At 39.3% G+C, this 14,168-nt stretch overlaps 1 protein-coding gene across 3 annotated transcripts in view; it reads right to left on the bottom strand.

Annotated features, from left to right (window-relative positions):
• LOC133983700 (focal adhesion kinase 1-like) overlaps positions 1-14,168 on the bottom strand; it is a 63,707-nt gene that overhangs the window by 36,366 nt on the left and 13,173 nt on the right. For 2 of the 3 annotated variants that reach the window (XM_062422868.1, XM_062422869.1), the window contains exons 3-9: positions 4,979-5,265; positions 4,696-4,862; positions 1,986-2,073; positions 1,347-1,426; positions 1,090-1,152; positions 881-935; positions 387-527 (exon numbers count right to left, since the gene is read on the bottom strand). In XM_062422868.1, the coding sequence (XP_062278852.1) occupies positions 387-527; positions 881-935; positions 1,090-1,152; positions 1,347-1,426; positions 1,986-2,073; positions 4,696-4,862; positions 4,979-5,221 (837 nt within the window). In that variant the 5' untranslated portion in view covers positions 5,222-5,265. Of the gene's footprint in view, positions 1-386; positions 528-880; positions 936-1,089; positions 1,153-1,346; positions 1,427-1,617; positions 1,677-1,985; positions 2,074-4,695; positions 4,863-4,978; positions 5,266-14,168 lie in introns of those variants that run through there. The other variant, XM_062422870.1, reaches the window with a different exon arrangement.

The following is a 14,168-nucleotide window of genomic DNA, read 5'->3' as shown; positions in this document are numbered from 1 at the left end:
TCAGACTAAAAAAGGGTTTCTGTAGATGACATTAATAGCATGTCACTGCAGAGGACAGTATTAAAAGTATCCAATATGCTCAATGTACAGTAGCATCACCATTACGACATGTTCATGTTCATCACAGTAAAGTTCTGCTGGCACAGACACACAGCAGTACTGTGAAACAAACACAAAAAACTTCAATGGCTAACCTCATCTTGCATGGTTCTGACAAGCCTTTTAAATTAAAGATGAAACTCCTCTCTGCAAGCCTTCTACTCTGTGCATGTTAACTACCATCCACCACCATTACTTAGTAATAAGCTTCAGGTAGGGAGAATGTGTGAACAGATTACACTGCTCATCCCAAAATACAACATTTGTTGAAGTGAGTGATGTCATACCCCTAATGCACATTTGAAGCACTCCTTGTCGAAGCGGTAGATAGGAGAGAGTATCTCAAAGAACTTGTGGATGCTCTGCTCATCATTGAGGTTAGCAAACTGCTTAAAGGTCTGCTGGATCTGCTTACGGAGAGTCTTTGCCTGAGAGAGAGAGGGAGGTGAGGGAGAAAAAAAGGCATTACCCGGGGGTAAGGAGTTGTCATTTTGGGAGAGACACAACAGACAACTGACAAGGCACAGAGTGACAACAGCAGGTTCAGCTTCCAGACAATCAGATGATCAGATATTGAGCCAAACATTCATTGTGTCAAGATGGCATCCCTGCCAGTTTGCCTGTCAAACAGTAATCAGCTCAGCCAGCAGGCGAGGCCAAACTGGGATTGCCAAAGAATCTTCCACCACTGTCATTTCTGTTATACGGTAAAAGAACTTAAGTTATTCAAGAAGATGGAAATCACTGCCGGTTTACTGCATCATCAGCGTTTTTATCTCACCTTGAGAGAGTCCAGCAGGCTTTTGGGGAAAAACCTTCTCAGACCAACATCTTTCCTAAAAAAAAAGAATTAAAGAGTCACATTTATCCTTTGGATAGTTGTAATTTACCTCAACACAATTTATTAAAATGAATTAAAATCAGATGTAATGTGTTTTTTAGTGTGGACCAAATGAAAACAAAGACATTTCAACCAAATTAAGTGCTTACTCTAGTAGTTCGTAATTAGATTTCTTATCCAGGGCGTTGCCTGGCATCTCTCTGAAGAACCTCCTGTATAATTAACATAGATAACATAGGGAAAATGATGGTTTAGATACAGGATTCATTTATACATTTTTTAAATATTTTGAAAAACCTCTCAGAAGTTAGCAAACAGATTATTGTTGCTTTGTTATATGTTTATTGTTCTGATTGTGGTGTATTTAAACAACAAACAAACAAATACACAAACTGTATTTTCTCACCTTATTTCCAAACATCCCAGTTTCAAAGCAACATCTTGATCCACCAGATCAGCTGCATGTTGCATGTAGTCACTCTTCACCTGGTGAAACAAAGTGTAGCAGCACAGGAGGGCTGAATGATTTTGAACAAATATCCAATTGCCAATATTTTGACTGATGCAATTGCGATATGATTTGCGATAAAAGAGGGAATGCAAATGTTTACATCATTATTCTTATTTTAATTGAAAAGCACTAAAATGATTATGGTGTGACTTGTGGGGCTCTGTACCAAAAAGGATGTTTTCTTAAGTCTGTAGATGATGTTTTGATCTGTAGACCAGGACATCTCTGCAGCACGACAATATTTCATTTAAAATGGTACTTTGACACACGTTTCACCTTCAGGAAATATTGCCCCTCCTGCCATTTGAAAAGTAGTCAATATTGCAATTAATTGCTCAGCCGTACAGCACAGCTTTTATAACAATTATTCTGTAAATATTCAATAGCTCTAGATTAAGTTAAAAGATGCAGTCATAGAGTGCTCTCACTGTATGAATCATTTAAACAAATATATCTTGTTCATCAAGTGTTTGGTTCTCAAGGAAGACACATTTCTGTCTCCTCTTACTCTGTGTTCCTGCTGTGTCGTCTCACCTGGTGATAGAGGTAGTTGAGAGAGGGTTTGTCTTCAGAGAAATGACTGAGGTAACCTTTTGGAAGGTACCGCATCCGCAACTCATACCTGACAATCACAGACAGAGACAGTTTGGTAAATAATCATGCAGTGCTCACATACACCCACACACAGAATGAATAAACCAGTAACAGCCTAATGCAATGCCTGTGTGAGACAGAGACAGACGGAGGATGCTTACTCATACATACGGCTGACGCACACTCAGACATCAGTACATTTTGAAGCCCCTACTCTGGCAGTGATAAAGATGTAACAGGGATGAGAGGCACAACAATTTTAAAAATGTTGATGTTTTGGTCTGAAAAACTAGGCATTTATCTATAACAGTAACATAAGATTAATGGAAAAAGTGTTGACCCACAATAAGACATAGATTTTTAAACACTGAAAACCGGTTGGATATACCATTTTTCAGTGGCAAATATTACAATATGAAAGAAAATCCACCACTTCCTTTTAGCATGTAAAATCAGCATAAACATTTGTTTTACTTCTCTGTATTCAATTTTTTAAAATCTAAAATATGTTAAAATGGTTGCTGTGTAGTGGTCAGTGGTGTGTTGTGAAAATCTAATGACATTTTTAGTAATTGTTTTCTTTTATAAAATCTCTAAATCCATTTCAGGAAAATGTTTTAAATATTTTATGATATATTGCATGAAATCAAAAGGCTTAAAATATCAATTATATCTTTCTGATCACCCAGCTCTACAACATATGTTTTGCTGTATTATGGTGGAATTAGCCGTGGTTATGTATGACCTGGGAGGTGAGAGTGCATGTTGACTACAGAATAACAGCAGAGTAGACTATATGTCTTACTCAAAATCACTTCTGCAGGAAGGCTGATTGTCTACAAACCAGCGTAAGACCAAGTCTTGAAGTTAAAAGATGGCTTTTCTACTCACCATGTTACCTCACTGTGTGGTGGCACAGTGAGATGTGCGCTCATATTTTTGCTGACACTGAACTAACTGAAAGTGTCAACCTTGCAATACCATAGAGCATAATGAAATTCCTGCTGTTATGTTTGCCAGTTAGCTGTGCTACAGAGGTACCCAGATGGGCCATGATTGTTTATAGTGACATTTTATTTTATGATTGGCATATTGCAGTGACTACAGTTGAGAGAAATGGGTCAGGAGAGTAGTGAGCTCCAAGCTGCTTTGATGCTACAGACCTATAGTTAGATAAAGGAAATCAAGGCTGAAGACAAAATGAATAAAACATCCTTGTTCTATAATGAATGACGTTGGAAAGAAAAGAGAGGATGGAGTAAGAAAGCAAACACAGATGTGAGAGATGAGAGAAAGAAGGATGCAGAGAAAGATCAAAGTGAAAAAGAGAAACTGTGAGCGCACAAGAGAATGAGAGAAAGCACGCAAGGGAGCGAGAGAGGAGTGAGACAGAGTCAGTCCATCCCCTGGGCTACTGCTGCCATTCTAACAATAGCTTGGCAGCAGCAGAAGCTCCTGTGGGCTTGCAGCTCTGCCACCCTCCGAGGCAGCGCTGCAACAACTGGCAGTGCCCCTCCTCTGTGTGTTAGCGGTGTGAGCAACTCGTTCATCTTGAATCCATTTCAATTTTAATGACTATGGGTGCAACGAATGAACTTCAGAACAACAGACTGAATTGTTGATAGGGTTATTAACAATATCAGCTGAGGATGGCACAGAATAATTATAGGTTGTGTATAAGTTGAAAATGGACAGAGCTGCTTTCAAATAACTAGGGAAATAAATGTTCCCCCTCATCAGGCAGAGCACATCTTTCCTACGGAGCAACATTAGGCAGCTGCATTACAGCTTTACACTGTATATAACAACTCAATAAAGGGAAATGAAGAGTGCAGGTCACGCACTTGTGAAATTAGGTCACCTTGGCCAGTTGAATTTAAGTTAACACCATAAACCCCTTACTCATTTCAGCTATTAACTCCTCTGCATCCAAAATGGAGAGACATAATGGAGAACATACATGTTTACTATGTGTACTCAGTAATCCCCATTAGTGCATGTCACAGTGTTGGCCAATGGTTCCTGGAAAGAATAAACTGGTTTCATTGGGACCATTTGTTATATAGCTTGAGTCCAACTTTTATGTTTGGCTTAATAAAGTACTGTTGGTTGGCAGGATTGTAGCTTTAATAAGTGCAGTTTCTGTATGGTCCAATGGCTTGATGACATGTTTATACTGTGTTCTCAGCTCTATGACTCCTTTGCTGATCAGCTTCCTTTGCAATCAAAAAAAGGTCACACACTCTAATATTTTGTTGGACCGCCAGGATCAGTGGTTCAGGGAGCATGAGACATCATTTTCACACATGGATTGGCCACCAGAGTCCAGACCTTAACCCCATTGAGAATCTTTGAGATGTGCTGGAGAAGGCTTTGCGCAGTGGTCCGACTCTCCCATCATCAATCGATCTTAGTGAAAAATGAATGCAATACTGGACGGAAATAAATCTTGTGACATTGCAGAAGCTTATCGAAACAATGCCACAGCAAATGCGTGCCGTAATCAAAGCTAAAGGTGGTCCAACGAAATATTAGAGTGTGTGACCTTTTTTTGGTGGCGACTTTTTTTTTGGCCAGGCAGTGTATATATGGAAAAATAAGGACATGGAGAAATTATTGGGGAGTGGGAGAAGAAAGTTAGTGATTGTACCTCCACTCCTCCTGTGGGTGCTGTTTCTCATACTTCTCCCTGACATGAGACACACCCAAGTCAGGATGTAACCAATGGAGTCCTTCAGAGTGCAGATGGGTCAAACGGAGGCCAAGAGAGGACACACAGCGTAATTTGTGGATCTCTGCTATCTTCTGGATAACACCCTGTTAAACAAAGATGAATAAAGGACGAAGTTAGCAGCAGAGAAATGATGATGATGACAGCTAGTAAAAGAACAAATGTCAATGTGTTGATATTTTATATTTAGCTTCTGTCTCACCCTAACATCTGTAGCGTCGCCGTGTCTAATATTACTGGCCCAGGTGCATGGTTCGCTGTTTGTCTCAAAGTAATGAAAAATCTTCAGAACCCGGTCCATGGAGGCTGGAGGCCGCTCAAGACCTCCTGCAGAGCCGCTGGTACCAACACCAGTACCACCTGGCATTCCAGACCGGGATTTAACCCCACAACCACCCGCTGCGGTGTGATTGAGGTTGGGTTCCAAGTAGGAAGACGACGCCATGCCTGACTCAGATGTTCCTGCTGGGGCTAACTGGTTGTCATATTCTGAAAACAGAGGGACAAACAGAGAAGACAAAAATTAAAATGCGACTGAATAGTTGATTGGTACCATCTACTTATCTCCTCACTGGAAATTCATTAACTGATTTGATTTTGTTAAAAGAGATTACCCACATACAATCTCTGTCAACAGAGATGCAGAAATGAGACAAGATTTTGGTATCAGAAGTGTTCTGATTTCTATTTATAGGCCATTTGCAGTCCGAGTAGTATTGACCAATCACATTTGAGTGGGCTTTGGTTTCATACAGTTAAACAGTCTGCGTGGAGAGCAATCAGGGTGGAGAGCGGGATCAGGCTAAAAAAAGATCATAATAAGGTCTGTAAAGAAAACTACTTCATCAACCCTTTTTAAATAAACTGCAGAGGGAATAGCTGAGACAGTAATACACTCAACACTCTACCAGCCTCTCTCTGATATAAATACCGCACTTTATACATCTGTCATGACACAGAACAGTTTACATTAATAATAATTACAGCCACAAAAGAGAATACAAACAGAGTAAATCCAGGTGGAGTACAGATAATAAACCTGACAAAACAGAGACAACAAATAACAGTAGTCAGACAGCAGAGAAATAGACATGTACATGTTTACATGTGTGCACACATGCGCACAACTACATGAGTGTGTTACAGTCGGTCAGTAAATGAGTCAGTGTCAACCAGCAAAATACTGACACAAGGTCTTTTTAGAGGGGCCTAATGGACTTACAGTTCAACATAAATCAGGTGAGTTTAAATAATAAATTCTCAACCAGCAGGAAACACAGCAGTCAAACTGGACAGTCAACTGCTTTATCAACCAGGTAGTTAATCTTGTCAAGTATTTGGTCAAAGAACAAGCCGCTAAAAGCAACCAGTTTTTAAGTGAACAGTTCATTCAGTCATACATGCACTGCAGAGTGGATGTGTCCAACTGATTCAAGCCCAAGTCAAGTCTTTCTGAAGCACATTTCTACCACTTTCACCTGCATGCATGACTGCAAGATGGTTCTTAAAATCTGGCTTGACACCTTGAAATCTGCTGTGGGAGGATTACTAATTTTTTGTTGGCATGTTGCTGTGTGAATGACCTTTCGAAACCTCTTAAACTGTAATCTCAGTCTACTGTAGTTGGGTAACAGCCTAAACACAGGATGAATTCTTTTCAGACAAATTCTCAACAACAAACCCAGAGAAACACAAGAAGTCTCATTAAAGGAGCCTTCCTTGTGAAAAAAAAGCTCAATCTTAACTCCTAGTGTTGCCCGTATGTATAAGGAGACAATAGGAAAGATATTCACTGCTGACAGTGCCCTAAACATTTTGGACGTAAAATCTACCAGAACTGAGGGAAAACAAGAACAACTCTAGGTTGTTTTATCTGCCCCCACTTTTCTACAGTAAGTTCAACTTCACACATCCTATCCTTGTGTTGAGACATGCACTCTGCCATTTCCTTTGTCATACTGTTTTGTGACTTCCTGGATAACCCAGCAGGCTTTGTTGAATCATCATGACCACAGTGAGTTTCAGCTGACTGGGACTTCTGGTCATCATGTGGTGACAAAAGAGACACAAGTAAACCCAACCATCATTTCCAGTACTGGGAACATAATCCACCACAAATGACTTTCTCCACAATACCTGTCTAAAACTGATCCACATCATCATGTACCAGTTTATTTAATGCCTGAAGGTCTGTTTCTTTTCACTGGATGACTTTGTGTTAATCCACTAACAATAAATCCAACTGACAAACTGTGTTTTCAGTTCAAAGTCAGTGCCTGTAATGGTTGCTTCAGTAGTCAAGCTTCTAAACAGCCTTTAGTAAGTTCACAGCAAAATCACTGCTGTTAACATCGCAACATCAGCAATTCATACAGAGAAAAGAAGGAGAAAGAAACAGAAAGAAATATAGAGACTGATTCAGGGAGAGTTGCTTCAGCACTTTTAACAGCCTGACCTACAGTTACCTCTTTGAAGAAAGCGAGTAGTGTGTATGTGTGTGTGTGTGTGTGTGTGTGTGTGTGTGTGTGTGTGTGTGTGTGTGTGTGTCTACAGACTGCACCAGAAGTGTAAAGGAGGACATTATGTATCTGATAACCCGACTCAGCATTCTTGCAAGAACTTCTCTATCAATAGTGTGTGTCTGTGAAAGTCCTATACACTCACACTTACATCCCCTGTCTATGGAGAGGCATAGGCTTTTATCACTGCAGACATTTTAACTTGTCATAGCAGGAAAAGCCCATGTATTACAGTGATCCAGCATGAACAAATCTGAAGTATCTAAATGCAATTCAGCCATCATTAAGCTTATTATTTACACCTGTGTAAACTTTTCTAATGAGACAGGTCAAAGTGTCTCTTCGAAGTCCCTTACTCAAATGTTTTAGTATTTTCTTAAAATGAAGAGTTTATCCTTGTATCTGTTTGTATTTACATGTTCCAGATCATAGTTTGTTTGGTGTATGAATGAATGAAATCATCTTATTGCTAACATGTCAAGAGCTACAGTAGTAAACAGCAAATAATCCTGCCAAGAAGAATATTTCCTGGTCCAAATGTTTAATTTATATTTTTGACAGATGTGAATTTCAATGTTTCATGTACAGAAACAGGTAATGGATTAAAGTTCAAACGACTGAAGGCAAGAAGTCCTTGAAACATACAAGAAATGAAAAGGTGTGTATGTTATTTTATCAGGTTACGCAATTTCTTTCTGAGTCTCTGCTGTTTCATGAGATGAGCTAAAATAATGATATACAGAATGAAAAGAGATTCTTTAGTATAGCAGGTGAACGTAGTATATAAGTTCATGCAGCGGTTATTGGAGCAGGCTCACACTGTAGATGTTATACAGAAAAGACAGTGTATAACAGGCCTGCAAGGCTTTAATACAACAGATTAGTGTAGATCAGATTACATATTATCTCTTACAGTATTAGTCATAGTCAGTATCATCATCCAATTAAAAAGACACCACTACTGCTATGACACCGCTGGATTATAAAGAGGCTTGTTACAATCCCTAAAGTAGCAGAGTGTCCATTAAAAATACCACTACATCGCCTCATTATAACAAAACCAGCTGCCTTTTGAATAACTGCTGCTCTTCTGTCTATCAGATGAAAACTATCAATGTGAATCAAATAAGCATAATCAGTGTTGTTTTAATGGGAACTTTGCACAAAATAACAAAAAATAACCACAACATGTTAGCTGGGAGTTATGTTACCTAACTCAAGCTTGTTAAAAATGAACCATGAGCCAGCTTGGTACTGTGTATTTGCTTGAAATTGTCCAACCTCCAAAGTAACTAATCTTTGAATATCAGTGCTGCATTTGAAAGGTGGATGGAGTTATGGGCTCTGAACCACTTCAGTACTGCTGTCAGATTCCTAAATAATACACAGGGATTGTTTTTAAATATACCACCCTTAAATAATATGATGCATATTCAACATTTATTAACTAACCATTAAAAAAACCCACTCCCTGACCATGTTCAACTACTAACCTTGCATCATTTCATGTCCGATTAATGTGTAACATGAGATGCTTTTATGTTACATGGGTATTAGAGTAATAGAACAAGTTTTTGTTGTTGTTATTGTTATTGTTACCTATTGGGAAAAAATATTTTTTATAAATCAATTATTAATATTATAGATGTGGTGAGATTGTGTTGCCTCAATTAAGATCAAAATCACAACATAACTTTTGGAGATGCAGCCCACAGCAGACTTTTATGCATTTTTGGTGGGTTACACCAATAAATTTATAATCAAAACATTCTTTGTTTGTCCGTAAGCGGTGATACAGTTGTACGACATACTTTCAGTTGTTATAACAGCAACTCTCTTAGTTTGCATACAGCTTTCATGCCTTCTCTCAGAGGGCCAAGTTAAAAAATGTATCGAGGACATAATTTTGACTGCAACTAGTTTTAAATAGAAGCCATTGCACCAGAGGAGCTATGGAGTCCCAAACCAGCCATCTGCTGCTCACTCACACATCAAAATAAATTACATATTAAGCACTCAAACATACTATAGTATACATTGACACAAAACCACACACACATAACCCTAACCTAAATACTACATACAGCTTAATAAAATCCTATTGGGAGGCATACTCACCTACATGTTCTTTGGTGCATGTACTCAGCTACTATATGCTGTAAATACTGTTACATCATACATTACTAGAAAATGGAGCTTAAGTATGTTTACCCATTCTCTCTCTCTGGAGTGGTTATCAAAAGACGTTGTGTTCAGTTTTAATATGGCCCCCAAATCTCTAAGGCTCCCGACTGGTGGCTAAATCCATGCTTTACTCCACGCTGTACAGTAGGTTGAAGAAAGTACTTGTTATAACAGATTTATGAGTATGTTGTTTTGCTTAATCGTCTCTGACATTGAATGGAAGGAGGTCGTGTTTGCCAGCAAGATCTGAAATATTTATGAATGGATTTGATTGACTCAATTTACTTGAAGCCCTTTGCTGAAGAATCAATTATTTGCAGCTTGAGGACTTTTGTCATCAGTTTTCAGGTCTGACACCTGAGATGTTACAGTGCTAAACGTCACTGCATTCTTGAGCATTATGACATTAAAAACAGGCAATGAACACACTCTTTTCTTTACAAACTTTTTCTTTTAGTAAGCAATTGCATAGCTTGCAAATTCAGATTCATGGCGCTATAACGTGTGCATCTCAAAGCAATTCATTACTGTTTTAAAATACGAGCACTAAATAGCACCGGACAGAATAAATCATTACTTAATGCTCCAATTTAAACTAAACTCAACTGCACCAAATCTCCACATGCCTGACCTCACACAGTCCCACAGATCTGTGGAATCAAATCAACTAGGCCATGCAGGCGGCCAGGAGGGAAGCAGGCGGCTGGCAGTCCCACCGACCCCTCGCTCTCTCTGTGAGGCTGCACTGACTGACAGTTAGCCTGTTAAACCAAAGAGGGCTGGAGTTGAGCTCTGTCCCATAGCAGCAGCAGCAGGACGGTTTATGTCCTCGTCTAACTGGTATCTGGGTTACTGGGGTTGGCACAATCCTGAGGGAGCTCGGGCCTCTCCATCTTTTACCATCCTTTTCTCATCTCCTCTGTGACTCACTCCTCATATTTATCTCTCTCTTCATTTCCAAAACCTGAATCTTTTCCTCTCTTTTACTCCTTATATGTCTAAACTCCTCTATCCTTTTTTCTTCATCCTTTCCTCCTTCATCTGTGGCTCTTTTCTTCCCCAAACCTCTTAATCCTCCCGTCGCTCCTTCCTTCCTTCACATCATTTGATCCTCCTGTCCTATTGAACCACCTCTCTTACTTCCTCCTTCTCATCTTTCGCTCACCCTCCTCCACCCTTCCCCCTTCCCCAAGCTACTCTTCTTTCTCTTCTGCCAAGGATGCGCATTATCTATACCAGGGGAGAGAGACAAAAACTTCCAGTCTAAATACTGCTTGTACACAGTATGTATAAATATAAACGGGCGAGTGATAAATTCTGGCCTACACAACTGTAATTTACATATTTGGCTGAATACAATGTTTTTCTACAGTGTAACTTATAACCATCATCTCCCCACATACCAACCAAATTAAAGCTGAGTACAACTACAACACTAGAAAATTAACTGATAAGAAATGTAGTTCAGTCAATCCTTCAGACAAAAGCTTTATCAAAAATAGAGCTGGAATGATGACTCGATTAACCAATCAGTCAATTGACAGCACTACAAAGATTTGCTCAGAAAATCAATTTATTCTGGTGGAATAAATCTTAATCTAGCTGGACTACACATCACCATGCTTAGCTGATTATCTTATTCTTTGATGGTCAGACATTGCGTGTTCGTGTAATATTGGCTGGTTATGAGCATTATTAGTTGCAAGTGCAACTAGACCTCATCTGTCAAAATAATGATCAAAATCTCTCCTAAACCCCAGAGTAATGATATTTATATAGAGAGCTGCAACAGTTAGTGGATTCATTGATTAGATAGAAAAGTAATTGCCAACTATTTTGATAACTGATTAATCCTTTTGGAGGCATTTTTTTTAAAGAAAGAAACCCAAAAAAATGTTCAAGCCTCTTAAATGTAATATATTTCATTTTCTTTTTTATAATTCATTTTCTCTCTATTTCTACCTCTATGGTAGTAAACTGACTGTCTTTGTGTTGTGAATTGTTGGTTTTTAACCACTTTTGTGGTGTACAGATCAGAAAATACAGAAAACAGATCAGAAAAGTATAGAAAATGATTGTTAGTTGTAGCCCTGGAAATGTATAAATCAGTTTTGCCACTATCCAATTTAGACGTCATCAAGCAGGATGACCAGTCCGACTTATCTATATACATATGTATAAACTAGGGATGCACCGAAATTAAAATTCTTGGCCGAAACCGAAAACTGAAAATGAGGAAACCAAGGCCGAAAACCGAAAACCGAAAACCGAAACACCGAAAGAAATTATTATGCCAATTATTAGTACCATTGCATTTATGGCTATGACTGTGTACTAACCTCACTAAAATCAAGGCATTGCAACTCAACGAATAAATCAATTACAAAAGTATGACAATATTTATTTAGCAATGACATTACAACAATGCACAAAATAAAATTAATTTAGGTTAAAAATAACACTTAGTGTTACACTTGGTGGAGGGTTGCGATCGGTGTAGGTCTACACGCACTGCATTTATAGTCACACATACACTCACACCTTCTACTGTGCTGTGCGCTTCTCCGTCTCTAAGTGGGTTCTCCGCATCCATCGCGGCCCAGATCATTTCTCGTGCGCGCTGCTTTAATCCCACATCCAGGTAATGATCTTTATAACGCGGATCAAGTACAGTCGCGATGAAGTGCATAGGATCCAAATAGATCTCAGTGAAACTCACAGTGTGCTCACAGACTCTAAGAGTGAACTACACTTTAGTGCTGCAATTAAAGGAATAACGTCTGCTACAGATGCATCAGAGGAGCTGATCTTTTTAGTTAGCTGTTTCGGCCGTGTTGTTTCGGTGATAAAAGTATTTCGGCCGAAAACCGAAAATGCGCTTTTGGGCCATTTTCGGCCGAAGATTTTCTGTGGCCGAATTTTCGGTGCATCCCTAGTATAAACAAAATATAACCATTCAACACTAAAGAAAAATGTAGCAAAGCAGAAGAGGAGATGATAAACAAGAATGAGAAGTCATGGTTTTTTGCAGAAGCATATTTTTCATAGCAAATAATTATATTAAAAACAAGAAAAGTGCAAGAAATTAAAGGATTATTTGATAATCAATCATTTGAATCTAATATAGTTGTGAATGGATTTTGTGAAGTAAGTTTTGCTTTCAGTTTCTATGAGGCATGTTTTTATGGATACACTTTTTAGTACGTACTTGGTAAGGGGTGCTGTGCATAGATGCAGGCCCCTTTGCTCCAGCAAAGAGGGATGCAGCCGCTGTTTTCCATTTGTTCTGCAGAAGGAGCCGCTTCAGGTCTTGCCACAGGGCCCAGACAAAATTGCTGGGCCCCGAAAACAGCATAAGAGACTGACTCTTAACTTGGCTTCGACTATAGAAAAATACTGGCAGCTAGATTTGAAAACACCAAGGAAAAGCAGCTAGAGATATCCAAAAATCGTGTGGAAAAAAAATCGAGACCTGTTATGCTAATTAAAAGACTGTCATTTGTTACAGTGGTTATAATATCCATTGTGCAACTTTCAAACAGCTCACCAGACAGCCAGAGGAAATGCAATAGAAAGAAGAAAAAAATCAATCAAGCCAGTGTCCTAGGGTTGTAAAAGTGACTCGGGTGAAGCAAGGTAAGAGGAAACAGAGGATGTCAAATATTCTTTGTACTGTAAAATCTGGTGACACAGCAAGAACCCCCGCAGGAGGCAGAGAATACACCAGTCCAATGCTGCCTACTCTTTAGCAGCCACTCAACATCAGGGTCCAAGTCCAGCTGATAGATATCCTCCAAATGTTTCTCCTTTAAATAACACTGAGATAAAACTGACTCAGCGTGTTATAGCCACAGTAGCCAAGACCTGATTTGAAAGTCAAACCTCCTTCTGCAAGAAAAAATAAATCCATTACTAAAACCATTGAAAGACACATTTCAGCACTGGAATACTGTACAAATCACGAGTCCAAGACTCACGCTCCAACAGTTTACTGATACATAATATTACATGATGATTTGAGGAAGTAGCTCATGGCCCAAGTCTTAGTAATCAACCTGTCCAATGTATGTCTTGACCTTTAACCCTGTGAAATACCTTCACCACTGTGAAAGCTGATACGGGATGATCCTTTTAAGGATGTGTTCTTTTGCCCCCCCACCTCCAGGAGACAGAGCTCTTGATTGTGAAAGTAATTCAGTAATTTGCTCAAGGACACTTCAGGAGGGTGGAAACCTCCGCAAACCGACACTCAAGCTCGACTCCTGCGGTTGAAGGATGATTCCTCTACACATTAAGCCATCCTGCGGTCCAATAAATCCTCACAAAATATCAGATTCAGGTCGTCAGCGAGGAGCTGCTGATCCAATTAATCCATCCTTGATGTGTAATTCAAAGAAGGCGGCTTCCCTGCAGCCATAAATTCTCAAGTTGCAGGGTGTAGCGTTTTGTATCTAACATCCAGGTTACAAAACAACACTGACAGCCCTCTCTGGCAAAGTAGGGCTCCATATATTCACATCAAAGCACCATTTTCCACAGACGGTTGTAGTTTTGTTCTGTAATTCCACAGTGTTGTCCAAAGAAAGAAAGACAGCAGGATGGATGAGAGAACGAAGAAAAGAGAAACTGGATTCAGTGAAGAAAGGGATGCGAATGTAGGGCACAAAGGGGCGTAGAGAAATGGAACAA

The sequence above is a fragment of the Scomber scombrus genome, chromosome 7 (assembly GCF_963691925.1).
Source record: "Scomber scombrus chromosome 7, fScoSco1.1, whole genome shotgun sequence".
Taxonomy (NCBI): Eukaryota; Metazoa; Chordata; class Actinopteri; order Scombriformes; family Scombridae; genus Scomber; species Scomber scombrus.
The sequence above is the reverse complement of the archived record's forward strand: the minus strand, read 5'-3'. Positions and strand labels throughout refer to the sequence as shown.